Raw genomic sequence first — 27569 nt, 5'->3', positions numbered from 1 at the left:
TAAACCAGGAAGAGAGCAGACACCCCCCACTGAACCCCCGCTATATATCTTAACCACTTATTACCCAACTCAAAAGGCACTTTATGGATTTGTGACGTTTCAACCAACCACACTACGCAGTTCCTCCAGACATAAGAAAAGCAGAAACCGGAAACTGACCTAAAAAGGCGCCTGCCTAATGACCTCAACCGTTCTCGCGTTATTTCGTGGTGCGAGGGTACGTGACGCGGTGACGTGTATGTCCTGCGTCTCTACGTGGTGGCTGCTGGGTAAAGGATTGGGGCCGGGGAGGGCTGACTGTTTACCGCACGTTTCGGTTTTGCTGGTATCGGGCCTGTGAGGAAGAATGGCGAACGCAGTGACAGCTGGCGGGGTGACTAGCGGCTCCAGCCGGAAGAGGATTATGAGGGAGGAAGACATGACTAAAGTGGAGTTTGAGACCAGCGAGGAGGTGGATGTAACTCCCACGTTCGATACCATGGGGCTGCGGGAGGACCTGCTGCGGGGCATCTATGCCTATGGTGAGAGGGGGGTCTCGTATAAGTAGCCGGCCGGCGGCTTTCCGTGTCCCTGGCCGGGCACATCTGCTATTGGTGGATCGGAGTATATGGTTCCCTAACACGTGTTCTGTGTTGCAGAAGGCTAGGAAGGGTTAAACCCCCTGCAGTATATTGCTGAGTCCCTATTGGCTGATCTCACTGCTGGCTATGAAGGCGCAAACTATAAAGTGAGGAAACTTCCCCTTGTAGGTGGGCCGCTCATGGATTGGATTTTGCCCGATTCGTTCCTTGTTGGTCCTGCAAGCCCCCCCCCCCCCCCAAGCTCTAGAAACGTCCAAGGTGCCCAGCAGAAAATCATTGGAGGAATAGTGCCTTTATCAGACGCAGGCACTGTTTGGGTATTCTGACATCCACGGAATGGGGCCAGGGGTGGACTGACCATTCAGAAATGTGGGCACTGCCCGAGGGCCGGGGTCAGTAGGGGGCCCCATGAGATGCCCCTGGTACCTTTCCTAGGCTTTTTTTTTAGTTTGGGCAAGCACACAGGGGCCTCATGATCCCCTATTGCCCGGGGGCCCCAGGAGTTGTCAGTCCGCTCCTGAATGGGGCTGAATGAGCGAAGTCTTACAGCGGGATTAAACCCAAAAATGTAACATACTAATCCTTGGATGCGGTGGCTGCATTTGTTTTATTTTTTAGGCATTCCCCCCCCCCCCCCCCCTTTATTTCATCTGGCGATCCTGCCAGTAAAGCCGGCCACAGATGGATCAAAATTTGACTTCTTCAGCAGGGACTGGCCAAATATCAATCCATGTATGGGCAGGGTGGTTGTACCACAGTCAATCCATCTATCAAGCCTGTCGGGGTCTTTCCGTTCAGTGTCGGCGGCTATAACTGCTGGCAGTGATCACTGCATTCTGATGGTTGGGGAAACCTCCTGCTGTCAGAATACCAAAGTTTGTGGGAGGGATTCCCCATCAACCCTAAATGTGTTGAAGGGAAAATCGAGCAATTTTCTTTCCTGCAAAGTTCAAACCGTGGTTGCAGGAAAGAAAATTGCATAATGTATGGCCTGCTTTGCACTCTTTCTATCTTAAGGCTAGTTTACACTAGTGTTGCTTTCTGAAGAGCATTCCATGTTTGGATTGCTTTTTAGAGAGCATTTTATGGGCAGTAAGGAGGCCTCCTCACTGCCAGTTTTAACCTCCTAATTTCTGTGCTACAGTACAGCCCCGTTCACTTGAATGAGTTGCGTTTGGCAGGTAGTAGTGTTTGCCAAACGTGGCATGGGTTAGAATTGTGGCCACAAAGCAAGGAGCCATGGCATTTGCACACCATCAGCTGCTGCCCTTCCAGCTAAAAGGGAGGTGGGGGGGCAGTTGAGTGGCGGTAAAACACAGCTCATCAGTGTGGTTTTACCATCTCCGCAATGCTAATGTAAACATTCCCTTAGGGTGTTAGCATTCTGGATAAAATAGTTCACATGGTGTATAAAGCATATGTGTTTACTCACACGGGGGTGCACAGATGTTGAGTGCATCCCTATTGATGTTGGTTGGGACACAGCTGCTGCACGGGTACGGATGCTGTTCCCAGTCTGTTGTCTATTTGGGTGCAGGGCCCTGAATACGCCCAGAGTGTGTTCTGGGCCATGCGCCTGCCCAGATGTCAGAATGTAACCACTGCATCTCAGTTGACATCAATGGAAATGTTTGCACGGGGATGCGTCGAACACCTTACATCCCCCATGCAGGTAAACACGACCCTCTATGGGCCTACGTTTTACTACGGCTCGAGTGAACAAGACCTAGAAAAGACACCTTTTAGGGCTCTTTCTGGTGTTCCGTATGTCCGGTTTTCATCTGTCTGTTTACGGATGAAAAACGGATGCCCATGTATTTCTATGGAATAGCGGATGTAAATGGGTGATCATCTGTTTACATCTGTTAACATCCGTTGTTTTGAATGGAAGAAATCCCTATTTTTCTTCCGTTTAAAAAAAAAAAAAAAAAAATACACGTCCGTTAAACGGACGAAAAAACTGATCCGTTTTTGCTTGGAAAAAACATGACTGAACTGATGAAAAAAAATGGAATGCCTGTGTCAAAGGGGCCTTAAACAGTAGCATTGTCAGACTGGAGATAGGGTAGTGTTAGACCAGCAGATTTAGATGGACTTCACCAACAAATTGAAGCTGAACTCCAGCTAACGCTTTATAAGCAGTTACTGCAGGAGGTTTTTTTTTTGTGATAAAGGTATAAGCAGTTACTGCAGGCGGTTTTTTTTTTTTTTTGTGATAAAGGTTTTTCAGGATTAAATGGTTTGGCTCAATCCCTTACTGCTACTTTGGACAGCTTGCTTTGATAAAGGAAGTTGAAAACCAGTAATGGCTTGGTCACCAGGTGAAAATAAAGGGGAAAAAAGAAACAAATGCAGCCGCCACATCTATGAATTAGTGAGCTGTACAAGTAGTTTATTACATTTTTTGTTTTTGGGTTTAATACCACTTTAACTTCTATGGATAGCTTTAGACAGCTGGCTCCAAGGCAAGATTATCCGTCTATTCCTGTTTTGCAGACAACTATAAAAGGTTTAATTGTCCATACTTTTCTGTTTTTATGGTAATCGCCAACAGGACAAATAGGTGCAATCTCCCTAGTAGGACACAGGTTTGAACCTTTCCCACTCAAAACTTAAGAATAAAGTTTTGGTTATACAAACCATATAAAATTGGCCACTGGAAATGGATGGCTAGGGTAGAGAATTTTATTGGTATGCAAGGCATACTTGTATTTTTCTGTAAGCATTTGTAGTAATACATGATGAAGAATTCAAAGCAGATCAGAGAAATGTTATCATGGGTCATAAGCACTGAAGGTTCTTCAAATGGGTGTGAATTTTTGTGGACTAAAACATTTGAAACAGCTATACAAAAAAAGCCAGACGTTCTGTGTAATAGAGGAGCCATATATTGTCCCCTTTTGCGACTCGTGTGTCTTACCTTCTGTCCTTCCCAGTGTGTGGCGGGGGACCCATGCTCCAGACACTCCCAGAAGGGTGCAATGCTATGGACCTTGATGAAGCCTGGATTGTAGGAAAGGTAGGAGACATAGGCTGATAGGTGAAAATTAAAGCGATAGTAAACACCGCTTGGTGACTTGTACCTGCAGGTAAACGTATAATAAAGCCTGCTTGTAGGTACAAGGAATATCTCCTAAATGTGCAATGTTGAGGTTGGAGATATTCACTATTTCTGCGGCTGGTTATATTACTGGCGCAGTACGCGGTTTCTTCAGAGCATTGTGCCACGATCGTGGCTCCCGTGCATATACACGGGAGTGACATGGGAGTGCGATGCATACTAGCACATTATGCCCTTTAAAATTTTTTTTTTTTTTTTTCCCCATAGTTTACTACCGCTTTAACCTCTTCCCATTCTACATAGACTGAGGACGGGAAGCAGCGCCGATGCGGGCTGATGTTCCTGGACGTCAGTCTGCTTCGATGGCTCGTGCGTGGCTGATAGAGCGTACACCCCGGAGCCTGGTAATTGGTGTGTCACGCGGTCACATGGTAAAATGTGATCCACTGTGTCCAGGCGATCACTTGATGTTTTACCATGTGACTGCTGTGACCAATCACAGCAGTCACATAGTAAACAAACTGAAAGTAAAGATCGCTTCTCTCTGTTCTCGGTGTGAGAGCAGAGAGAAGCAATCCTGCAGTGTGCGAGTGTACAGCAGCTTGTTGGGCTGCTTGTACACTCACACACTGAAGTGCAAGCCACCCCAGTGCCCCATGTGTCCCTCATCACTACCCCATAATAAATGATTCCTGCCCCTGTCACCTGTCCCAGCGCACACAAAACACCCCCACAGATTATACCAGCGCCCTGATCACTGCCGTACCCCGTACCAGCGCCCTGATCGCTGCCGTACCAGCGCCCTGATCGCTGCCGTACCAGCGCCCTGATCGCTGCCGTACCAGCGCCCTGATCGCTGCCGTACCAGCGCCCTGATCGCTGCCGTACCAGCGCCCTGATCGCTGCCGTACCCCGTACCAGCGCCCTGATCACTGCCGTACCCCGTACCAGCGCCCTGATCACTGCCGTACCCCGTACCAGCGCCCTGATCACTGCCGTACCCCGTACCAGCACCCTGGCTATTGCCATACCAGCGTCCTGATCATCACCATACCAGCGTCCTGATCATCACCATACCAGCGTCCTGATCATCACCATACCAGCGTCCTGATCATCACCATACCAGCGTCCTGATCACTGCCATATGCCATACCAGTGTCTGGCATTTTAGAATCTCAACTGATAAATTTTCAAATATATATCCCATAGTTTGTGAACTCTATAGCTTTCACTGACTAAATAATATAAACTGTTGTGGGTTATTTTTACCCCCAAAATGTAGCAAAATACATTTTGGCCTATATGAAGAAAAATTATGTATTTGCAAAATTTTATACCAAAAACGAAGCAAAAAAAGTTTGTTTTTCAAAATTTTCCTGATTTTTTTTTTTCTTCATTTTTTATATAGCAAAAACTAAACCCAGTGGTAATCAAATACCACCAAAAGAAAGCAGCCTCTGTCTAAAAAAAAAAAAAAAGGGATAAAAATGTAATATGGGTACATTGTTGCATGACTGAGTAATTGCCACTCAAATTGTGATGGTGCTAAAAGCTGAAAATTGGCCTGGACTGGAAGGGGGTGAAAGTGTCTGGACTTGAAGTGGTTAAGGATGTTCTCTTGCATGGACCTTCAGGTGTGAGGCTGTTAGGATCTCTTTAAATTACAAGTCCAGCCAAAGTCTCTGCCAGTTTTTACTGCTATCCAGGGCTTCCTTGATGACTTTCTCTCTTATATTCACATCATCTTTGACCTGCTCAGATCAACGTAGAGCCCATAGTAAAAAGGTTTTCTATGTAACTTTTTCATATAGTTTATTATGAAAACACTGCTGCGTCATTTAGTACCTCAACTAGTTGGTGTTGTGTTAATTTTTCAAGGGTAAGCATTCTTTTGCACGCTTTGCACTGCAGTAGTTTTCATTTTAACTTTTAAAATCGCTTCATTTTAAATATGAGGTATAGATGATGGTATATCTGTCTTGCATCTAGCATAAATCATAAGAAGGGATTACAAATTATAGATACAAATGTATAGACGCTGGCCATTTGAGCAGCCTAATGTCATCCTTTACATGTTAAATACATTTCCTAATTGCTGAAGTATGTTAAAACCTTGTTTTTCTATGTTTATTATGGGAAAATCATTGAAGAATGAATTTCTTTCAGGGTTTGAAAAACCATCAGCTATCCAACAAAGAGCAATAAAGCAGATTATCAAAGGAAGAGATGTAATAGCACAGTGAGTGACACTTTATTTCTTTTGCATGGTCAAGTGAAGTGTATGTATTGTGGTATGTGTTTAGGGTTGCGTGATGCTTTTATCTTTGAGTGATTTTTTTTTTTTGCCTAAAATGTCATCAGTATTCACCATATTGGACCATTTATCCTCATTTATTCTCGAAAAGGGTGTGGAAATAAAAAAAACAAAAAAACAAAAAAAATCTTGTCCAGGGACTAAATCGGGTCCCAATTAAGAAATAAATACACTGCTGAAAAAAATAAATGGAACAATATTTAACCACCTCCCGCCCACCATATAGTAATATGACGGACGCAAGGTGGTTCTCTCATTCTGGGAGGACGTCACATGACGTCCTCCCATTCTCACTGGGCATGCGCGGCTCAGGGAGTGCGTGGCGATTGGCGGTGCGCTGTGTCCCTTGGACACAGCGGATCACTGATCACAGAAAGAGCCGAAGATGTCGGCTCGGTCATGTGATCAGCTGTGTCCAATCACAACTGATCACATGTAAACAGGGAAATGCCGGTTATCTGCATTTCTCTCCTTGAGCTGTTACGCTGACAGCTCGAGAGGAGAAGAGAGCCGATAATTAGCTTTCCGTGGAGGGGACATCTACACAGATCATCAGAGCACTGATGATCAGTGTGCCCTGATGATCTGTGTAGCCCCAGCAGTGCCACCTGTCAGTATCCATCAGTGCCACGTGCCGGTGCCCATCAGTGCCACATCAATGCCACATATCGGTGCCTACCAGTGCACATCAATGCTACATATCAGTGCCCATCTGAGCTGCCTTTCAGTTCTGCCAGTCAGTGCCGCATATCAGTGCCATGTATCAGTGCTGCCTGTCAATGCCCATCAGTGCCACCTACCAGTGCCTCCTCATCAGTGCAGCCTATCAGTGCCCATCACTGCAGCCTCATTAGCGCACATCAGTGAAGGAGGAAAATCACTTATTTACAAAATTTTGTAACAAAAACTAAGAAAAAACGTGGTTTTTTTTCAAAATTTTCAGTGTTTTTTTTGTTTAATAAAAAATAAAAAACCCAGAGGTGATTAAATACCACCAAAATAAGTCTCTATCTTTCACAAAAAAATTATAAAAATTTCATATGGGTACAGTGTTGCATGACCGCGCAATTGTCATTCAAAGTGCAACAGCGCTGAAAGCTGGAAATTGGCCTGGACAGGAAGGGGGTATAAGTGCCCTGTAGGCTTGTTGTTAATCAGAGTATAGCATCAAGTCAGTTAAACTCCTGGGATATTGATCTGGCCAGATAAGTAGCAGAGGGAGTTGTTAACCAGTTTTAGCTGCTTTGTTGTTAATTAAATTAACAGGTGCACTAGATGGGCAACAATGGGATGACTCCCAAAACCGGAATGGTTTAACAGGTGGAGGTCACTGACATTTTTTTCCCTACTCATCTTTTCTGACTGTTTTGCACTAGTTTTGCATTTGGCTAGAGTCAGTGTCACTACTGGTAGCATGAGGCAATACCTGGACCCTACAGAGGTTGCACAGGCAGTCCAACTCCTCCAGGATGGCACATCAATACGTGCCATTGCCAGAAGGTTTGCTTTGTCTCCCAGCACAGTCTCAGGAGCATGGAGGAGATTCCAGTGGTGTGCATGTGTCTGATCAATCAGTAACAGACTTCATGAGGGTGGCCTGAGGGCCCAACATCCTCTAGTGAGCCCTGTGCTCACTGCCCGGCACCATAGAGCTCGATTGACATTTACCATTAAACACCAGAATTGGCGGGTCCACCACTTGCGCCCTGTACTTTTCCCAGATGTGAGCAGGTTCATCCTGAGCATGTGACGAGAAAGGGTCTGGAGAAGCTGTGGAGAACGTTATGCTGCCTGAAACATCGTTCAGCATGACCATTTTGGTGGTGGGTCAGTGATGGTCTGTACAGGCATATCCATGGAGGCATGCACAAATGTCTACAGGCTAGACAATGGCACCCTGACTGCCATGAGGTATTGGGTTGACATCCTTGGACCCATTGTCAGACCCTACGCTGGTGCAGTGGGTCCTGGGTTCCTCCTGGTCCATGACAGTGCCTGACCTCATGTGGCGAGAGTATGCAGGCATCTCATGGAGGATGAAGGAATTGATACCATTGAATGGCCCCCACTCTCGCCTGACCTGAATCCAATGGAACACCTCTGGGATATCATGTTTCGGTCCATCCAACGCCGCCGGGTTGCACCTCAGACTGTCAAGGAGCTCAGTAATGCTCTGGTCCATATCTGGGAGGAAATACCCCAGGACACCATCCGTCATCTCTTTAGGAGCATGCCCCGACGTTGTCAGGGATGCATACAAACATGGCCATGCAAAGGCCATGCAGACTACTGTGTACCATTTTTGGGTAGCAGCATAGCACGGGGGAGGGTGGTCGGTCGGCGCGCGTGGAGGGAAGGTCAGGGGGCCGGTGGCATTTTCTCAGCTTACGACGAAGCAATTGGGCAGCAGCGGAGTCGCCCGAATGCTTCCACCTGACAATCCCTGCTGCTTGCCCACAGCAGGGCTAAGCGTTAACAAAAACTACATGTCCCGGGCGTTGGGTAAAACAAATTGCACACCACTGAAACAATGTTTATAGGAATGTTTACTTAACCACTGGCCAACTGACAGTAGATTTACTGTAGGTGGCCCATACAGGCTCAGCAACTTACCTGTGGCTGTACAGACTCACGGAGTGGTGCTGTGAGGGGGAATTTGTACTGTCCTGACATTTGACCATCAGTATGTCAGAACTGATCAATTTTCAGGATAATACATCCCATAGTTTTGTAGATGCTGTAACTTTCATACAGACTAAATTAATATACTTATTGTGTTTTTTGTTTTTTTTTTTTTAATCAACATCACTAACCAGATCAGTTACTGTTTTGGTATAAATTATATTTCTATATGGCAAATAATTTACTTAAGTAGATGTAGCAAAGTAATAGAAAACCAACAGATCAGTGAAGGAAAGATGGCCTCCACTTATTTCTATGCCCTTGGAGGACCAGAGAGCCGTCATTACATCCCTTCCGGTTTCGGTGCCTTGCAAACAAGGCCATTATTATTAATATTTTTTTTTTTTAAGTACTAGATCAATGCTTTTTTTGATCTAATGATTTACATTGTAGAGGAGAGATGTGGGGTCTTATGGACTCCATATCTCTCCATAAAGAGGACCTGTCATGCTTTCTTTCACAAGGGATGTTTGCATTCCTTGTGGTAGGAATAAAGGTGATTTAAAAAAAATGAAAATTTTTTTTTTTAAAGTGCCCTCGTGCTCATGCGTAGTGGTGAACACATACGTAGGCCATGCCCACATATGTAAACGGTGTTCGAACCACACATGAGGTAATGCTGCGAATGTTAGAGCAAGAGCGATAATTCTAGCACTACACCTCCTCTGTAACTTTAAAGTGTTAACCTGTAGAAAATTTTACAGGGTCACCCATGGAGATTTATAAGTGCCGTAGTTTGGTGCCACTCTACGAGTGTGCGCAATTTTAAAGCATGACATGTTGGGTATCTATGTACTCGGTCTAACATCCTCTTTCATATTTTACAAAAAAATTGAGGTATATATTGTGGGGGTTTTTTTAATCCGTAAAGTATATTTTTTTCCCCCGCAAAAAATGCGTTTGAAAAATATATTAATTTTCAAAAACTGTCCATTTCAGTTTGTTTTCGGCCAAGTACATCCTGAAATTTTGGTTTCGGCACCAGAATTTCATTTCAGTGCACCACTATTTTGTATAACATTTTTTTAGGGCAATAAACAGTCAAAAATGATCCCCATGTTAAGACATTAGTTCCATTAAGGAAACTGAATGTCTCATACTGGCAGCCCCTAGCTCCCTCATTCTGCAAATTATCTCCTGGATCTCTGATTGATTTCTATGCTCTTCACTATAGTGGTTTTGCTCTTTGATTTCTAAATATTGAATATTGTATAATTGTTTTATTTACTTATATGTTTGCTTCTTTTGGGTTGAATGTATGCATTTTGTCTTTCAGGTCACAGTCTGGTACAGGCAAAACAGCAACATTTTGTGTGTCTGTTCTTCAGTGTTTAGACATTCAGGTAGTTCCACCTTGCTAACTTTTTGGTTTTATGTATTGTATTATTCTTATCTATTGTTATCCCAGGCAAAATGTCCACATTGACTGCTTCTTGACAGTTAATGACTCTCTCTGGCTGCATGCCATGGGCCCTTAAACATGAATTCAATTGGCTGCTTAACTTTTAGGTGTGTCAGGACACATTGTGCTTGATATGACTGAAGATGGTATTGAGAGGAGTGTTTTTAAACCTCATTAAAGTGGAGCTCCACCAAAAAGGGGAAGTTCTGCTTTAAGGTCTCTTTCTCCTCTCCTGGTAAATAAATGGCACTTTTGAGGAGTGGGTACCTGATTTTGTCAGGTACCTGCTAACCACTTTTGCTTCGACCACCTACGCGATCGAAAGTGAAAGTTTGAGACTGCTCTGGTACTTCACACAAGGGGTGGTGCATTGATGAAGGTGGTGGGGAGCCAGGCTTTAGCCAGTGTAATAATCTGTGATTTTCTTCCACTATGAATGGCCTGACTTTCTATGGAGGAAATTTTACACATCTGAAACCTTGTGATATTTTCTACGTTTCCAATCCTTACATAGTTCAACTGTGACACTATTGCACACAATCAGCTCACTTTTTACATTGTCATAGCTGGTAAAAATGCTTTTTACCTCCCTATTAGTAGGAAGGTTAGTGTACTCATGTGCCTTAGACTCTGGTTAATGTACTAAAGGCTTGAAAAGGTTGAACTGGAACTAATCCCTCTTATCCTTTTCAGCCAAGGAAGCTGCCATCTTGGCGGCCTCTGTTTAATCTGTAACTGCCATGGTGCTGCACATGTGGTTGGCTATGACATCAAGCATTGGATGGTTTCGCAGTTTGGATGCAAGCACAACAGTTAACCTTCCCGACATGCCAGAAATGCACCTTTTTTTTTTTTTTAAACTGTGTTAAATTGATGGGTTTATTTCTGCTTTAAAACAAACAAAAAAAATGTATTTTAAAACTTAACATATTTACTTTATTCTTCTAGGTTCGTGAAACACAGGCTTTAATCTTGGCACCGACCAGAGAATTGGCAGGGCAGATTCAGAAGGTAAGGGAACAGCATTTCATTTGTCATACAAAAAATGCTTAAAATGAACCTGTGGGGAATCTTGTTTTTCTTGCTTTGAATAGCAGCTGCAACTAGATGATCACCTAGTGTCATTTCACAACTAAAACTTTAGTTGCAAGCTGACCCTGGTAGTTTCATTAACGAGTAGTAATGGAAAGGGCCAGAAAGCTGGATGGTTAGTGCATCCTGGGTTTTTGAGGGTGAAGTGACTCATAGGATCTAGGAGTGTTTACTATTGAAAGCAAAAAAAAAAGTTTTCTACACAGTAGATTTTAATGTACCATCAATGGTGCTTTTTGTTTCTAGCATTGCTGTTAAATTGGTTGCTTTTTACAGGTACTTCTTGCTTTGGGAGATTATATGAATGTACAGTGTCACGCTTGTATTGGAGGAACCAATGTTGGTGAAGATATCCGAAAACTGGATTATGGGCAGCATGTTGTTGCTGGAACACCTGGACGTGTATTTGGTAAGAATTATAATAAAATAGATTTGCTTTATGATAAACCTAAAACATCTGTCTTTTATATAGCTAGAATATTAATGTTCATTATTGCCATGCACAGATATGATCCGCCGCAGAAGTTTAAGAACGCGTGCCATTAAAATGCTAGTTTTGGATGAAGCTGATGAGATGCTTAATAAAGGTAAGCTTTTTTAAGCGTGAATAGATTTTAACAGTTCTGTGAAACTAACTTGAGGGATCTTTTTTGTAACTATAAACCATGTTATTGGCTATGGTTTGCTATGATCTTTAAAGTTGTCTGGGTAAGTAAGCCTTGTGCCTAAGTATTTACATTTTTGTAATTACTATTTCTTAAAAGAATGAGACTTACCAATTGGCAGGCTAATGTAGAAACCAAAGTTGTTTCTAATATTGCTGATTTGAAGTTGAAGTGGTTCTAAAAGCTGAAGTGTGTTTTTTTTTTTTTTTTTTTTTTGTTTTTTTGTTTTTTTCCCCCTTCATGCATTCTATGCAGTAAAAGCAAAAACCACTTTCAGTGTGCAGTTCCCCCCCTTTGGCCCCTCTAAAAGTACATGAGCTCGATCTCAATCCAGAGATGTGCACGACAGCAGTGTCTTTCCCGGATCTCTCCCTCCTCAGTGGCTGAGACACTCCCACTGCTTTCAATCACAGCCATTGAGAAGGGGACAGGGCTGAGCTGTGCTCTGTTTCTTCTGGACACGCAGAGGCAGCTCGGGAGCAGGCAGGCATAGGTGCCTCCAAGAGCAAGCTTTATAGACAAAAGGGAAAGGCTTTTCTATATGAATTGCAAGATTGTGTATGACGCCTAAAGTAAAGGCAAATAGGACTGATGATGCCGTGGCATATGGTGAGGAGTTTAGAAGAGTAAGAACATGGGGCAGTCTTGTCATACAATGCTAAACACTGATATAAATTGTTTTTGTTTGTAACTAAGCTACACAAAACTGGGTGTATATTTGGCATTACCCATTTTTTTTACATTGTGAGAACGTTTGCTAAACTTTATTTCAAAGCTTCATACTGAAACAAAAGCGCAGCCTATATTTGTTACATGCCATTTTTGGCTAAACGGAACTTTTACATACTGCTCTGTGAATATTTTTTAAAACCTGTTTTTCATAAGCCAGATTGTAATTTTCTTTGTAACACTAACGCTTGGCTTTTCCTCAACCTTGATCTTTGACTTTTTTTCCCTTCATTAACTTCAGATGTGGTTGTCTTTCAGGGTTCAAGGAACAGATTTATGATGTATATAGATACCTGCCTCCTGCCACCCAGGTTGTCCTGATCAGTGCTACTTTGCCACATGAGATTTTGGAAATGACCAATAAATTCATGACTGATCCCATACGTATCCTGGTGAAGCGGTAAATACTATTTGCTATACAGGCACATCTTTTGGTCCTTTTTTTTTGTTGTTTTTTCATTTTACATTGGCAGTCTGTAGCTGGAGTTATAAAAGGGTTTCAAGAAAGCTGCTTACCTTTCTAGCGGTAATCCCGATTGTGGCTCAAGGTTAATTTTTAGTACCAAAAGCGGTAACCCCGAGCCACACTTGGGATTATACTGTAGTGTAATTTACCTTGTCCTGCGGTCCGCCAAGGTCCTCCCGCTGTGTCCTCCGGCCGATGCCGGCATCCGTCTTCTGGGTTCCCTTCCCTGCGAGTGTCGCGACGCAGGTGGTGGAACCAGCGGGAGATTCAAAAAAGTAAAAACATGACATACACACAATGCATTGTAATCTGTTAAGATTACATTACTATATCAAACCATTTCACCTCAGTTTTTTCCCTAGTGCCCTGCTGCACTTTTACTGTTTTTTTGCCTGGAAACCTGAGAACGTCCATGGCATCCAATAAGCATCACTTTTTAGGTCAAAAGCGGTTTTAGACCAGCTAGAAAACAGCGATAGTCAATTAGAATCACTTGCAGAATTGAGCGATAGTGATTAGTGGGGAAATTCGTCATCGAACACTGAAAGCGACAACAGCAACGATTCTGCGACTGAGCAGCGGAGAATGGCAGGAGAGGAGCAGTGTACAGGTGAAACTCGAAAAATTAGAATATCGTGCAAAAGTTCATTTATTTCAGTAATCAATGCTCAAAGTGAACCTGCTCTCATCTGTGAAAAACACGGGGAGCCAGTGGCGGACCTGCCAATTCTGATGTTCAATGGCAAATGCCAATTAAGCTCTATGGTGCCAGGCAGCACAGGGCCCACTAGAGGACATTGGGCCCTCAGGCTACCCTCACAAAGTTGGTTTCTGATAGTTTGGTCAGAGATGTTCACACCAGTGGCCTGCTGGAGGTCATTTTGTAGGGCTCTGGCAGTGCTCATCCTGTTCCTTGGGATGTTCCTGGGGTTTTCATGAGCTGTAAGCTGAAATCAACACAATTATGACAAATCGCGGCTTGAACTATCTTGCTTTGCATGTAATGAGTCTATCTCATATATTATTTTCACCTTTTTAAGTTGCATTACTGAAATAAATGAACTTTTGCACGATATTCAAATTTTTCGAGTTTCACCTGTATACAGTGACTGGCTGCGTATATGTCAGTGCTGGTTTTTAAATGTAATTACCAGGTTTTTCTCCCCTTCACTTATGGCTCAGAGAATGAGCTGTCATTTACCTCAGAGCTAAAGGAAACTAAGGGGTGGGGTCACTGGATAATGTCACTGGGTGACCCCGCCCCTGTTTCTTTTAGCCCTCCAAGAATTACAGCTTCTTCTTTGAACGTTAGTAAAGGGAAAAAAACCCCGATAATTACATTTTAAAAATAGCATTGTTTTTAAATGCAATTGCCGGCTAAAAGAAACAAAGTGGCGGGGTCATCCAGTGACATTACCCAGTGACCCCGCCCCTTAGTTTCCTTTAGCTCCCGGGAACTATAGCTCATTCTCTGAGCTTTAGTGAAGAAAACAAGAAAGCCGGTAGTTACATTTAAAAACCGGCATTTGTTTTTAAATGCAACTGCTAGCTTTTGTTCACTATAGCTAAGAGACTGAGTGGTCACTTTCCCCAGGGCTAAAAGAAACAAAGTGGTGGGTCACCCAGTGACCCTGCCCCTTAGTTTTATTTTAGATCCCGACAAAGTGACAGCTCTATCTCTTCACTATAGTGAAGGGAAAAAAAAGCCAGTAATTACATTTAAAAACAGGCAGTGACATATTGTGACAGCCAGTGAGGGAGCCTCTTTGTATTCACTTCTTCCTCACTGTATACACTGCTCCTCTCCTGCCCCCTCCTTGCACACACTGCCCCCCCTACAAAGATGGCCTGTCACTTATATGCTATCACATTGGGGACTATTGGTCCCCTATGTGATAGTAATAAAAATATACATGAAATAGAAAAAAAAAAAAATGGAGCCTCCCCACCCCCACATACGCAGACATTTCGGTTCAGTTTTCGGCCACATGCATTCTGAATTTTCGCTATCAGTTTCGGCACCAGAATCTTTCATTTCCGTGCACCACTACTATACACAAGTGAGAGCAATAATTCTAGGTTCCTTGTTCACAGTTAACACTTAATTGATGACATGCAGAGGCTTTTAAATGGTCGCCTATGGATAAAGTAGAGTGTCAAAGTTCATCATTGTTGTGCGGGCATGCAAAATTTTAAAGCTTGGCTTGTTGGATATATTTACTTAATGTAACCATCTTTTATATTTAAAAACTCGAAATTTTCCCTTGATAAACCCTTGCTCAAATATTGTGTGATATCAGATATATACAGTAATAGATGCACTGCTCAAAAAAATTAAATGAACACTTTTTAATCAGATTGTAGCATCAAGTCAATTATACTCCTGGGATATTGATCTGGTCAGTTAAATAGCAGAGGGGGTTGTTAATCAGTTTCAGCTGCTTTGGTGTTAGTGAAATTAACAACAGGAACACTAGATGGGCAGCAATGAAACAACCCCCAATACAGGAATGGTTTTATAGGTGGAGGCCACTGACATTTTTTTCCCTACTCATCTTTTCTGACTGTTTTTCACTAGTTGTGCATTTGGCTAGGGTCAGTGTCACTACTGGTAGCATGAGGCAATACCTGGACCCTACAGAGGTTACACAGGCAGTTCAACTCCTCCAGGATGGCACATCAATACGTGCCTTTGCCTGAAGGTTTGCGGTGTCTCTCAACAGTCTCAAAAGCATGGAGGAGATTCTAGGAAACAGGCAGTTACTCTAGGAAAGCTGGACAGGGCTGTAGATGGTCCTTAAACCATCAACAGGATTTAGTATCTGCTCCTTTGTGCAAGGAGGAACAGGATGAGCACTGCCAGAGCCCTACAAAATGACCTCCAGCAGGCCACTGGTGTGACCGTCTCTGACCAAACTATCAGAAACCAACTTTGTGAGGGTAGCCTGAGGGCCCAATGTCCTCTAGTGGGCTCTGTGCTTACTGCCTGGCACCATAGAGCTTAATTGGCATTTGCCATTGAACATCAGAATTGGCAGGTCCTCCACTGGCTCCCCGTGTTTTTCACAGGTGAGAGCAGGTTCACTTTGAGCACATGTGACAGATGTGAAAGGATCTGCAGAAGCCGTGGAGAACGTTATGCTGCCTGTAACATCGTTCAGCATGACCGTTTTGGTGGTGGGTCAGTGATGGTTTGGGGAGGCATATCCATGGGTGGATGCACAGACCTCCTAGAGGCTAGAATGGCACCCTGACTGCCATTAGGTATCGGGATGACATCCTTGGACCCATTTTAAGACCCTACGCTGGTGCAGTGGGTCCTGGGTTCCTCCTGGTGCACAATGCCTGGCCTTATATGGCGAGAGTATGCAGGCAGTTCCTGGAGGATTAAGGAATTGATACCATTGAATGGCCCACATGCTCGAGCGCCTTACCTAAATCCAATAGAACACCTTTGGGATATCATGTTTCGGTCCATCCAACACCACCATGTTGCACCTCAGACTGTCCAGGAGCTCAGTGATGCCCTGGTCCAGATCTTAGAGGAAATACCCCAGGATACCATCTGTTGTCTCATTAGGAGCATGCATGCAAGTACCATTTTGAGTTGCTGCAATGAAATTTCAGCAAAATGGGCTAGCCTGCTGCATAATTTTTTTACTTTGATTTTTCGGGATGTCTTTGAATTCAGTCCTCTGTAGGTTGATCATTTTCATTTCTATCAAACGATAGGGCATTCTTAGGTTCCTAACACATTACCCAGTCCATATCCGTATAGATATCCAGCATGAGATTTTTCCCCATTGAGATTTGATGTGATAGTGTTCCTTTAATTTTTTTGAGCAGTGTATTATGGTAAAAAATTAAGGCTACACCCACGCATATAATACCCTTGCCCACACCACATTTATGCACATGAGTGTAAACGCATGCGTCGGGTGCCTACACATGAAAATGTTGATTATGATCCACATATTGCATACAGCTATGCACGCCGGAGAGAAATAATTCTAGTACCAGACCTCTTCCGTAACGCTAATACCTTATAGAAGGCTTTTAACGTGTCACCTCTGGGATGTTCAATTCATATCGTCCGATGCCCGGAACATGTAGTTCCGGGCGCAAGGCAGGTAGTTTTAATGCAGGTTTTTTTTTTTGTTTTTTTTTTGACAACTTGTTGCTGGACAGGTTAAAAACGCAACAAGTGTATATTATTATTATTTTTTTTTTTTAATGTATTTCAGGCCTGGTTCACACCAGTGCAGTTTGCGTTTTGTTTGTTTTGCTGTACGTTTTGCGTTTTTGCACGCACGTTTTTGATTTTTTTTTTTTTTCCCTTGGCCAACTTGTTGCTGGGCAGATTAAAAATGCAAAACATGTCAAATGCATAAAAAACGCACTGTGTTTTCTGAAGCCTCTCAATTGAAGTCTGTTAAACCAAATAACGTACCTGTTTCAGTTTTTGGCCAAATGCTCCTGAATTTTCGGTTTACCACTAATTAAAATCACAAACGTGATATACTTACTTGCTCTGTACAATGGTTTTGCACAAGCAGGCCTGATTCTCCCCTTCTTTCAGACACACATCCCAGCTCAGCCCTGCTCTCTGCTCACGGGCTTTGACTGACAGCAGCTCTCAGACAAGCCTGTGAGAGCAGGGAGAGGAGAGAAGAGCTGCTGCAGATGTGCTCAGTGCTGGATCGAGATGGGGCTCAGGAGAAGCCACTACAAAAAGGTTTTTTGCTATACCTTAATGCAGAGAATGCATTAAGGTAAACCATTTTTATCTTTTCCACCACTTTAATGCAGATAATGCCTTTAGTACCACTTTTAGGTAGTATTCAAGCCTAAAATTTTTATATCATTTGTTTTTCAGTGATGAGTTGACATTGGAAGGGATTAAGCAATTCTTTGTAGCTGTTGAGAGAGAAGAATGGAAGTTTGACACTTTGTGCGATTTGTATGATACGCTGACAATTACACAGGCTGTGATCTTCTGTAATACAAAAAGAAAGGTTTGTATGTTTGTTGTTTTCACATTGCAAAATAAACAAATATAATAAATGAACAGCTAAGCCCATGTAAATTACTTTGTCTTCCCTTAATGAATTGTATTTTTTATTTTTATTTTTTTTTTTTACGTATCTACCACTAAAGTGACTCTGATACTGAAAAAATCAAGCCAAAGAGCTGTAAAGTTATAGTTTTTTATGTCCTGGTCTGGCAACTGTTTATGGAAATTTCTTTGCTGCACTGCAAAGCAGCCCGAGATGTCTTCATGCTTCTAGCAGTGCTAGATGCCCGTGTCTTCTACTGTGCTGTGTGATTCCTTCCACCCGCTGTTATGTCACTATGGGGAACAGTAGTGATGTAGAGGCCAACAGGGGGAACCACAGAGCACAGTAGGGCATGTATGAGATTTTTAAATGTAGAGGTCATTTTAGATGGCTTTATGGTGCAGCAGAGTGAGGATCCTATGAATTGGCCATAGCAGGTACATAGAACCTTCCTTTCTTTACTGGAGCTTTTTGGTTAACAATTATTTTTTTTTCCCCGCCAACAGGGTGTTAAAAGCGGTGGTTTATGGTAGACTTTTGACTATCTTTATGCTCTTTGTAATTTTAGGTGGATTGGTTGACCGAGAAAATGAGAGAAGCCAACTTTACAGTGTCTTCAATGCATGGTGACATGCCACAGAAAGAACGAGAATCCATTATGAAAGAATTCAGATCGGGTGCCAGGTTTGTATTGCAGGATTTACCAAAATCCCCTCAATATGTTCAGAATCAATTCCATCTCTTTATTTCCACTCTGTTAAAACATTATAGTAGCACATGACTGGTTTATTCACTTTACAACCATACTATAGCCGAAAGACGGCTACTGCGCGGTTGTCCAGTTCTTGGAGGACGTCCTCCCAGAACGCGCCCCCAGCGGTGCGCACCCGGTGCTGGCAGTGATCACTGTGTCCTACAAACATAGCTGATCACATGACTAGGTAAAAGGCCAATCACAGGAGCCTTTTACCACGTGATCAGCTGTGTCCAATGACACAGCAGATCACAAAGTAAATACTGTTGCAGGTTATCGGCTGCACTTTCCTCATGTTGTCACACTACTGCCGATAACCGGCAAATGCCACAGAGCAGATTTGCACTGATCATCAGGGCACTGATGATCAGTGTCCAGCAGTGCTGCCCGTCAGTGTCCATCATTGCCACCTATCAGTGCTGCCTATGCGTGCCAGTGCAGCCTCACCAATGCACATCAGTGAAGGAGAGAAATTACCTGTTTTGCAAAATGTTATAATAAAACCAAAAAAAACTTTTTTTTTTTTAATTTCTTGCTTTTTTTAATTTTTTTTGTTTTATAGGGAAAATAATAAAAACCCCAGTGCTGATTAAATACCACCAAAAGAAAGCTCTATTTGTGTGAAAAAAATTTTTTAAACATGTCATATGGTTACAGTGTTGCATGACCACGCAATTGTCATTCAAAGTGCAACAGCCCTGAAAGCTGAAAATTGGCCTGGGCAGGGAGGAGGTGAAAGTGCCCGGTAGGTAAGTGGTTAATGCATGATATAAGGCAAAGAGAGGCAACCTAAAGCACAGGTGCTAAGGTGAGCATGCAGTGAAAAACTAGCCATACATTATACAATTTTTGTTTTCCTTAGTTATTTTCTTTAGATTTACCTTCAACTATGTAGTGCAAAGGCCTGCCTGATTGCATACAAATTGAAAGTGTTTTAGGTTTGACCTCATATATGGTTTTGGTAAATCTAAAGGAACATTGTACAAGAAAATTGTATAATATATGACCAGCCTAATTTTCAATGGCTTCCTATCAGTATTGGCAAAGACTTGCCTGCCTACCCTCTTTCTCCCACTAGTGGAACCTCCAGCTGCAGAAAGCATGAATGTATAGCCTCTAATGTACTCCTAGGAAGACTTATATATTTTTTTTTGTTTTTCAGTCGAGTTCTTATTTCCACTGACGTGTGGGCCAGAGGACTGGATGTGCCACAGGTTTCCTTGATAATTAACTATGACCTCCCCAATAACAGAGAATTGTATATCCACAGGTGGGTTCTTGTGTAATTGCATATCATTTGACTTGATCTGACAACATGGTTTGAACAGGTTGTCTTCTGTAAATATTTTAACACAGGATTGGTCGTTCAGGACGTTACGGTAGAAAAGGTGTGGCCATTAACTTTGTAAAGAATGATGATATTCGTATCTTGAGAGATATTGAACAGTACTACTCTACTCAGATTGATGAAATGCCCATGAATGGTATGTACATACATTATCTTAATATTTAGGCCTCTAACATTACTTCAATTCAAGTTTTCCTATACGAGCATAGCTGGCTGTTATATGACCACATTTTGTGCCATATGGTGTTACTTTAATTTGGCAGCTGTGAAGACTTTATCTGCCCAGGCTTTGCTGTAACTTGGTACTGGCTAGCATTTGATATATCATTGATGTAAAGTACACAAAGCTCATGGAAGCAGTTCCCAGACTTAAATAAGAAGTGTGTGATTCAAAAAGAAATATTCATACTCGCCTATGTAGATGTGGCATGGATCTGATGATGCAGCTTGTCCCGTGCTGGCTCTACACTGAGAACTGACCATTGAAACACTGCTGATCGCTCAGTTCACAAGTCCACTCTGAGCACAGAGCAGTGACTGTCATGCTCCGATCTGCACTGTGTCCCTCCAGAGCTCACAGGAGTGCTGGGTAGGAGAGGGAGCAGGAGCGGCTGGCTCTGGCTTTCAGCAGTGCGCTGAGAGTCTGAGCCAGCTGCTGGTCAAGGATCTGGGTAGATCCCAACATTGTCAGGATCCCTGCAAAGCCTGCAGTAGCTCTGATGTCAGTCGACAGCCCGCTGTTGGTTTCAATCTGGGTCGCAGGGATGCAGAACTAAATGGACTCCTGTGACCCACAGGACAACAATGGCCAAATGAGCCAATTTAAACAAGTGGAGTTAAAGTGGTTGTAAGGGCTGAAGGTTCTTATGCATGAATGTAAAAAACCTGTGTGCAGCTGTGCCCCCAGCCCTCTCAACACATTTACCTGACCCCATCGCGATCCAGCGATGTGAATGTCAGCCTCAGCTGTTCCATATCTCTGCCTCATTGGCTGAGACAGCAAGCAGTAGCCATTGGCAGAATTTTAGAAATGATTGCAAATTTATGAAAAGAAACACTAAAATATTACTTTGGCATAAGTATTCAGACTCTTTGCAACAACACCTGAAATTTAGTTTAGGTGCCTCCCAGTTCTCTTGATCCTTGCTGAGATGTTTCTACACCTTGATTAGAGTCCACCTGTGGTAAACAAAATTGATTGGACATGATTTGAAAAAGCACACACCTCTCGCTATAAATGGCCTTACAGCTGACAATGCATACTGTATCAGAGCAAAAGCCACAAGGCCAAATGAACTGCCTGCAGAGCTCAGAGACACGATAATGGCAAGGCACAGATCTGGGGAAGGCTACAAAAAATTGTCTGCTGCACTGAAGGTTCCCAAGAGCATAGTGGCCTCCATAGTTTTTAAATAGAAGAAGTTTGGCACAACAGGACTCTTCCAAAAGCTGGTCGCCCAGCCAAAGGGCAATTGGTAGAGAAGGGCCTTGGTAAGAGAGGTGACCAAAAACCCAATGGTCACTCTGACTGAGCTCCAGATATCCTTTGTGGAGATGGGACAAAGTTCCAGAAGGACAACCATCACTGCAGCCCTCCACTGATCTGGGATTTATGGCAGAGTGGCTAGACATGAAAGCCCACTTGGAGTTTGTAAAAGCATTTTTTGCAAGCTGGCTTCTGTGTTTGCAGTGTATATAACCTATCTCTGTGTTGGTTTTATATTGTTAATGGGCAATAACAGCCACTCTATACATATCACGCCCACTAAAATATTTACAATCCTATGCAAAATAAAAATGTTTATTCGTATATCGTGGGATACAGAGCTGCCATATTGTTCCTTACTCATAGGGTTATGCGATATCTACAGGCGATTGCACACTGGCAAAAGGACATGAAGTGCCTCCAATATAACTCCTCCCATATAGGAAGTACTTCAGTTTTTATCACCAGTGTCTGAATGTAATGGTCACTGATGTGCAGCTCTCTCACAATGTTGCCAGGTGCTCAGGGGTTCCAAATATCTCAGTTCCAAGTTCCTGACAGTGTTGTTCCACCAAAAAAGATTTGCTCAGCTATAGTCTATGGAGGAGGAGGTCACTAAAGTGGAGTAGGGCTGCAACTATTTTCATAATTGCTTAGTTGGCTGATTTATTGTTTTGATTAATTAAAAACATCAAAAAGTGTGGAGTGCAATTTTTAGTTATGTAAAGTTAAAAAAAAAATATATTCTTGAATATCTATATGCATTGGTAAATATAAATACGCGCTATATGGTTAGGGAACAAAATATCTAATCCGCTCTCAGTATAACAGAAGATATGTTATACTTATAGAGGTAAATCATGTCATCAGAATCGGAGATTAATTATTCTATTTTTATTTATTTTTTTTTTTTAAAGAAAAAAATTTTTGAAGGCTTAAAACAGTTTTCTGCAGATTTTCAGATGGGACTGTAACATTATTATGCATGACAGAGTTCCTTGTCATAGGCAGGTAGCTTGCTGCAACCTACCTGTGCCTGTTGTCACTAAGATCTTTATAAGCAGCAGTATGATTTTTGTATCACCTGTCATGAAGGGGATTAAAAACCAAAAATTTGCCCTTTTTATAGTTTAAAAAAAATACCTGCAGCTCAGCTACAAATAATCATTACAAGGGGTATTTATAACCCCTAAACTGCAAATATAATCAAGCCCCTACTGTCCTGAGCCCCCTGAAGGCCTTCCTGTGGGGGCTGCGCTTTGCCATAGACTTGTATTATATCTTGTGGGTGTGGTGCACTTTGAAAATGTACCAAAACTCCTGCATTCAGGCCATGGGTTGAGAGCATCTCTGTTAGGTGCATTTACTTTGGTTTTCGAACCCATTGAAGTCTACGGGGAGCGTATTAAAATGCATGTAAAATGCACTAAACGCAGTAAAGAATATAAGCAATACGCATGGAAAAATACACAAAGGCAGAAGTGGAGTGATGTGAACAGGGCCTAAATCTGAGATGCGATGGCTTTAAAAGAGATGCATCTGTGTTACGGTCCACCAATGTGTATAATTCTCCAGGCTAGATACATCAAAGGAACAGGGTAACTAATGGGAGCAGGTATTTGACTTTTCTGTATTCAATCGAAGCACATTTCCTGTCCTCTGAAAGGGAACTTGTCATCCTATGTAATTCTCCGGGCTGTCGATTTTCCTATTCACAGGTTGCATACTAATTCCTGGGTAGTGATGTACCTCACATCACTGAGTGATGTACTTGCCTCAGAACTAGCATTTGGTTTGGAAGTCCAAAACTTGGCTTCCACTAGACAGGTATTTGGAATAATGATCGATTTTTCTTTGTAAAGTAAAAGTAAGCAAGAAACGTGTACTAGAGGCAACAACTGCTTCATCAGGCTCGTGAAAGGCTGTGTTTTTAAAAAGGCAAAGTGTTATCCAGATCAGACTAGCTGAACAGTGTTCTGCATTAATTTGTCCAAACCTTGTGGAGGCCTGTTGAATTAAAGGTCTGTTGCAGCTGAGGATGGACTTTTTAAGGGAAATGCTTCACTTACAAGGTATAGAGGTCCTCCGCTGCAGCCCCTGACATAGCTAAAAGGCTGAACATAATGCTCGGTATCTGTAATGCTGGAGGACTGTCGGAGACTGCAGACATACTAGAGGAAATGATGAGAGGGACCAAGAACATGCTATGGGTTTGTTTGAAGACCTGAGACATGTTGCAGAAGACATTGAGTCTGAAGAGCTGTTACATAAGGCTAGTAAAGTTCACTGCTATTACTCCTATATACTGTGAATCAGAGCTCTCACTCCCACCACTGACTGCTGTGGCCCGAGGGACTCATGAAAAGAATCTATCATTTTAGCATCTTATCATTCAAGGCAATTTAAAAAAAAGTGCAGTACACGTCTGCAATATATGCACATTTCCCATTGTTTTGTCTCTTTAACCGCTTGTCTATCAAGGTCCAATTAAGAAAAACCTCGTGGTTGTCGAGGGATTTAACCACTTGCCCTCCAGAGGATTTACTCTCCTTCCTGACCAAGCTATTTTTTGCAGTACAGCGCTGCGTTACTTTAACTGACAGTTGTGTGGTCATGCAATGCTGTACATAAATGAAATTTTATGTCCTTTTTTTCCCACAAATGGAACTTTCTTTTGGTGGTATTTCATCACCTGTGCAATTTTATTTTTTGCGCTATAAACAGAAAAAAAACCCCACAATTTTGCAAAAAATTTCTACAAAGTGTGTGTGTGTGTGTGTGTGTGTGTGTGTGTGTGTGTGTGTGTGTGTGTGTGTTGAAATATTTATTTTTATACTAGTAATCCGTGACTTATAGCGGGCATTCTGACACTGGGTGGGAATTGACTGCCAATGACACTAATACAGTGATCAGTGCTAATAAAAAGCACTGACACTGTACTAATGACACTGGGCAGGAAGCGGTTAACATCTGGGGCGATCAAAGGGTTAACAGTGTGCTGTTTTACATGAGGTGTTGTGTGTGTTTTATTAGGGAGACATGCTGCTTTGTATTTCTCTGCTGTGTGGAGAAATACACAGCAGCATGACCTTGCTGGCAAAAAAGAGACTTGTATTTACACATTTTAATCACGTGTATGTATGTATATATGTGTGTGTGTATATATATATATATAATATATGTATGTGATTTTGTGCAGCCCTGTAGCAGTAGCTCTACTATAGGGCGGCGGGAAAACGGTTAAAGAATAACTAAAGGCAAAACTTTTTCGTTTTGGATAGTGTAGGATTAGAACACTTCTCAGTTTTTATTGCTGTCTGCGCCCGTTAAAGAGATTTATCTTCTTTATTTGTCCTGTTTTACCGTTGTATTATTTAAAGTGAAAGGTAAACCCAAATTTTGTGTTGTCCCCGGACACAGGCAGATTCAGAGAGAGATGGGTTAGAGGCAGGTACCTTCAGGTGGTTGGATGCTGGCAAAAGAAAAGTTGTGAATACCCTCATATAATTCTTCCTGCTCCCAGCAATCTTCATTTATTTGTTAGTGTCTAAGTGTTGGATGTATCCTGTCTACTGTATGTACTGTGAATATTTAGTTGCATGTACAAAATTATTCAATCAGCTTCCTAGCTGTGTAGTGGCCATGGTGGCATTTGTTTGCAGTTTCTTTATCGGAGGAGACAGTTTTCGCAGCCTTTTGGGTTTGGGTCTGTCATCACCCAAGACTACAAACTAAGGTTTGTCTCTGCTCCATCCCTGATTCAGACCTTTCTCCCCGAAGCAAGTTTGGGCTCTTCGTCAGTTTCTTTCCTTTCCATTGTACCCATGCGGGTGGGGGAAAGAACTGAGTTTTTACACTTGTTCACGGCCTTAAAACTGAACAGAGACTTTCTTCTCTTCTTGGACCTTAAGATCCTCAAGTATTTGAGAATCTAAAAATTCTGCATGGGATCTGCCACGTCAGTCATTGCCATTTAACATGGGGACGTCTGGCTTCACTGGACATCAACAATGCTTATTTGCATATCCCCATTTATCCTTTTTAGTCGATTTTCTGTGATTTTTCCCTGAGTAAGCAATATCTTCAATTTGTAGTGCTTCCTTTTGGCCCGGCCACAGCCCCTTGGGCATTACAGAAATCCTGGTCTTGCTTTGTTCTTAGGGTATTCATATTTGTGGAATACTTGGGTAACCTTCAGTTGAAATTCCATTCTGCCTGATAACAGCTCCACTGTTTTACCCCCGGTTCACATATATGCGGCCGTGCGGGCCGCATTTTGCACGGGCACGAGAGCCCATTCATTTGAATGAACTCCCATGACACGCAGGGAAGAAGTCCCTGCACTTCTTTGGGAAAACGAAGCCCGCACGGGAACCTCGGTTCCCAGTACAGTTGCGTTTTCCAATGTGGGTGGCGTGCCATTAGAATTAATAGCACCCGTCTGCATTTCTCTGTGTGTGGGCGGTGCGGCTACACAGATTTTTAATGCGGATCCGCAGCAGCACCACCCGCACAGATGTGAACCTAGGGTAAAACCTTTGCAGATTTTTTGAGGTTGAAAATTCAACCATAGACTTGTCGCTCATCGTTTGGAGTACCTTGGACCACTTCTTGGAGATGTCTAGAGTTTTTCTTCCACCAGCAAAAATTCAGTTGCTGTTGATCTCAGGTGTTGGACCTGTAAGGTATCTTATTGGTATTGCTGGCTTGTAGTGTAATGTAACAAAAATTTGAATTTAATTGGCACACCACTGTTAAGAGGTCCAGATACAAATTTGCTCCAGTAAAGGTGTATCTAGATCTTAGTGGTGTGGTGCTTTAATTTCCGTTTTTGTTACATTGCGTTGGGTTTGAATTCACCAAAAGCAGTTACAGCACAGCATTCTAAATTTGTGGGACAAGTAAAAACTGGTGCAAAGGTTTTGGCTGGATATTATTTGAAGAACTTGAAATTAACTGCACAACTGTATGTTTTACTAATAACTGTACAGATGTTCCTGCAACACTAGTATATTATGTAATATAGTTTACATTTACTGTTAAAGAATAGAACCTATTACCGTAATTCTATATCCAGTTACTTGGCCCTGGGTATTATTGCTGTACTGATCACCTGTTTAGCACTGGATGCATCCTAATTTTTTGCTGACTTTGTAGAATAGCTATATGGTAACTTTCTATTCTTTCTTTGAACAGTTGCTGATCTCATTTGAAGAGTGAAATAAGGACTGGATGGCACAAATTAAGAAAATTGGACAACGACATTACAGTTTACTTTGAGTCTGATTTATTTTCTAGACAAAAGTTTTTATTGTTGACGTTTTTAATGTTATCTTTTTATTTAACAAGTCGTTACACAAGACAAGCAGAGCATTGTAAATATTGCATTTGGTGAATTTTCAATAAATACAAATCCCCAAAGTCTGTATTGTGACTTGTATTACGTATAACCTTTCTAAAGTATGTGGAGTTAAAGTTAAGAATTTATTTTTTTCTGGCATAATTTACCATTGACTAGAATTTTGTCGGTTAACATAGAACCTGTTGAGATTAAAAAGGTATTATATTTTTCAAGTGGTAGTTTACAAACAAATTTGAAGCAGTATACAGTGGATATAACAAGTCCAACACACCCCTGTTAAAATTTCAGGTTTCTGTGATGTAAAAAAAAAGACAAAGATACATCATTTCAGAACTTTTTCCACCTTTTCATGTGACCTATAAACTGTACAACTCAATTGAAAAACAACTTTTCACCTAAGCGTTGTCTGCCGTATTTTGCAAAAACACAGTAAAGGGTAAAGTATAGGAAACATGATTTCCTATGGGACAGCTTCACATCTCCGCGTTTTCACTCGGTGTGTTTTTTGGAAAGGGTTCAGGGACTTTTTTGAAAGCAAAACGTTAACTTATAATTGGGGATGTAGCTGTG

The 27569-nt window shown here is 42.2% G+C and overlaps 1 protein-coding gene across 1 annotated transcript; it reads left to right on the top strand.

Annotated features, from left to right (window-relative positions):
• The first annotated feature begins 241 nt into the window (after positions 1 to 241).
• Positions 242 to 27058, top strand: EIF4A3 (eukaryotic translation initiation factor 4A3). Its single transcript, XM_089693272.1, has 12 exons — positions 242 to 521; positions 5809 to 5881; positions 9915 to 9981; positions 10989 to 11051; positions 11409 to 11541; positions 11639 to 11719; positions 12785 to 12926; positions 17869 to 18007; positions 18618 to 18733; positions 19966 to 20073; positions 20160 to 20287; positions 26834 to 27058. The coding sequence occupies exons 1-12, from the start codon at positions 347 to 349 to the stop codon at positions 26848 to 26850; spliced, it is 1242 nt and encodes a 413-aa protein (XP_089549398.1). The 5' UTR covers positions 242 to 346; the 3' UTR covers positions 26851 to 27058.
• Positions 27059 to 27569: the final 511 nt, after the last annotated feature.

This window comes from Staurois parvus, unplaced genomic scaffold (assembly GCF_062004578.1).
Source record: "Staurois parvus isolate SC_StPar_1 unplaced genomic scaffold, SC_StPar_1.0 ptg000619l, whole genome shotgun sequence".
In the NCBI taxonomy this organism is placed as follows: domain Eukaryota; kingdom Metazoa; phylum Chordata; class Amphibia; order Anura; family Ranidae; genus Staurois; species Staurois parvus.
This window is presented reverse-complemented; position numbering and strand designations above follow the sequence as displayed.

Coding starts and splice junctions, on each gene's coding strand:
- EIF4A3 (XM_089693272.1), top strand. CDS start 347: ATGGCGAACGCAGTGACAGCTGGCGGGGTGACTAGCGGCTCCAGCCGG. Junction 11,542..11,638: donor AACACCTGGACGTGTATTTG/GTAAGAATTATA, acceptor TGCCATGCACAG/ATATGATCCGCCGCAGAAGT. Junction 18,008..18,617: donor TCTGTAATACAAAAAGAAAG/GTTTGTATGTTT, acceptor TTGTAATTTTAG/GTGGATTGGTTGACCGAGAA.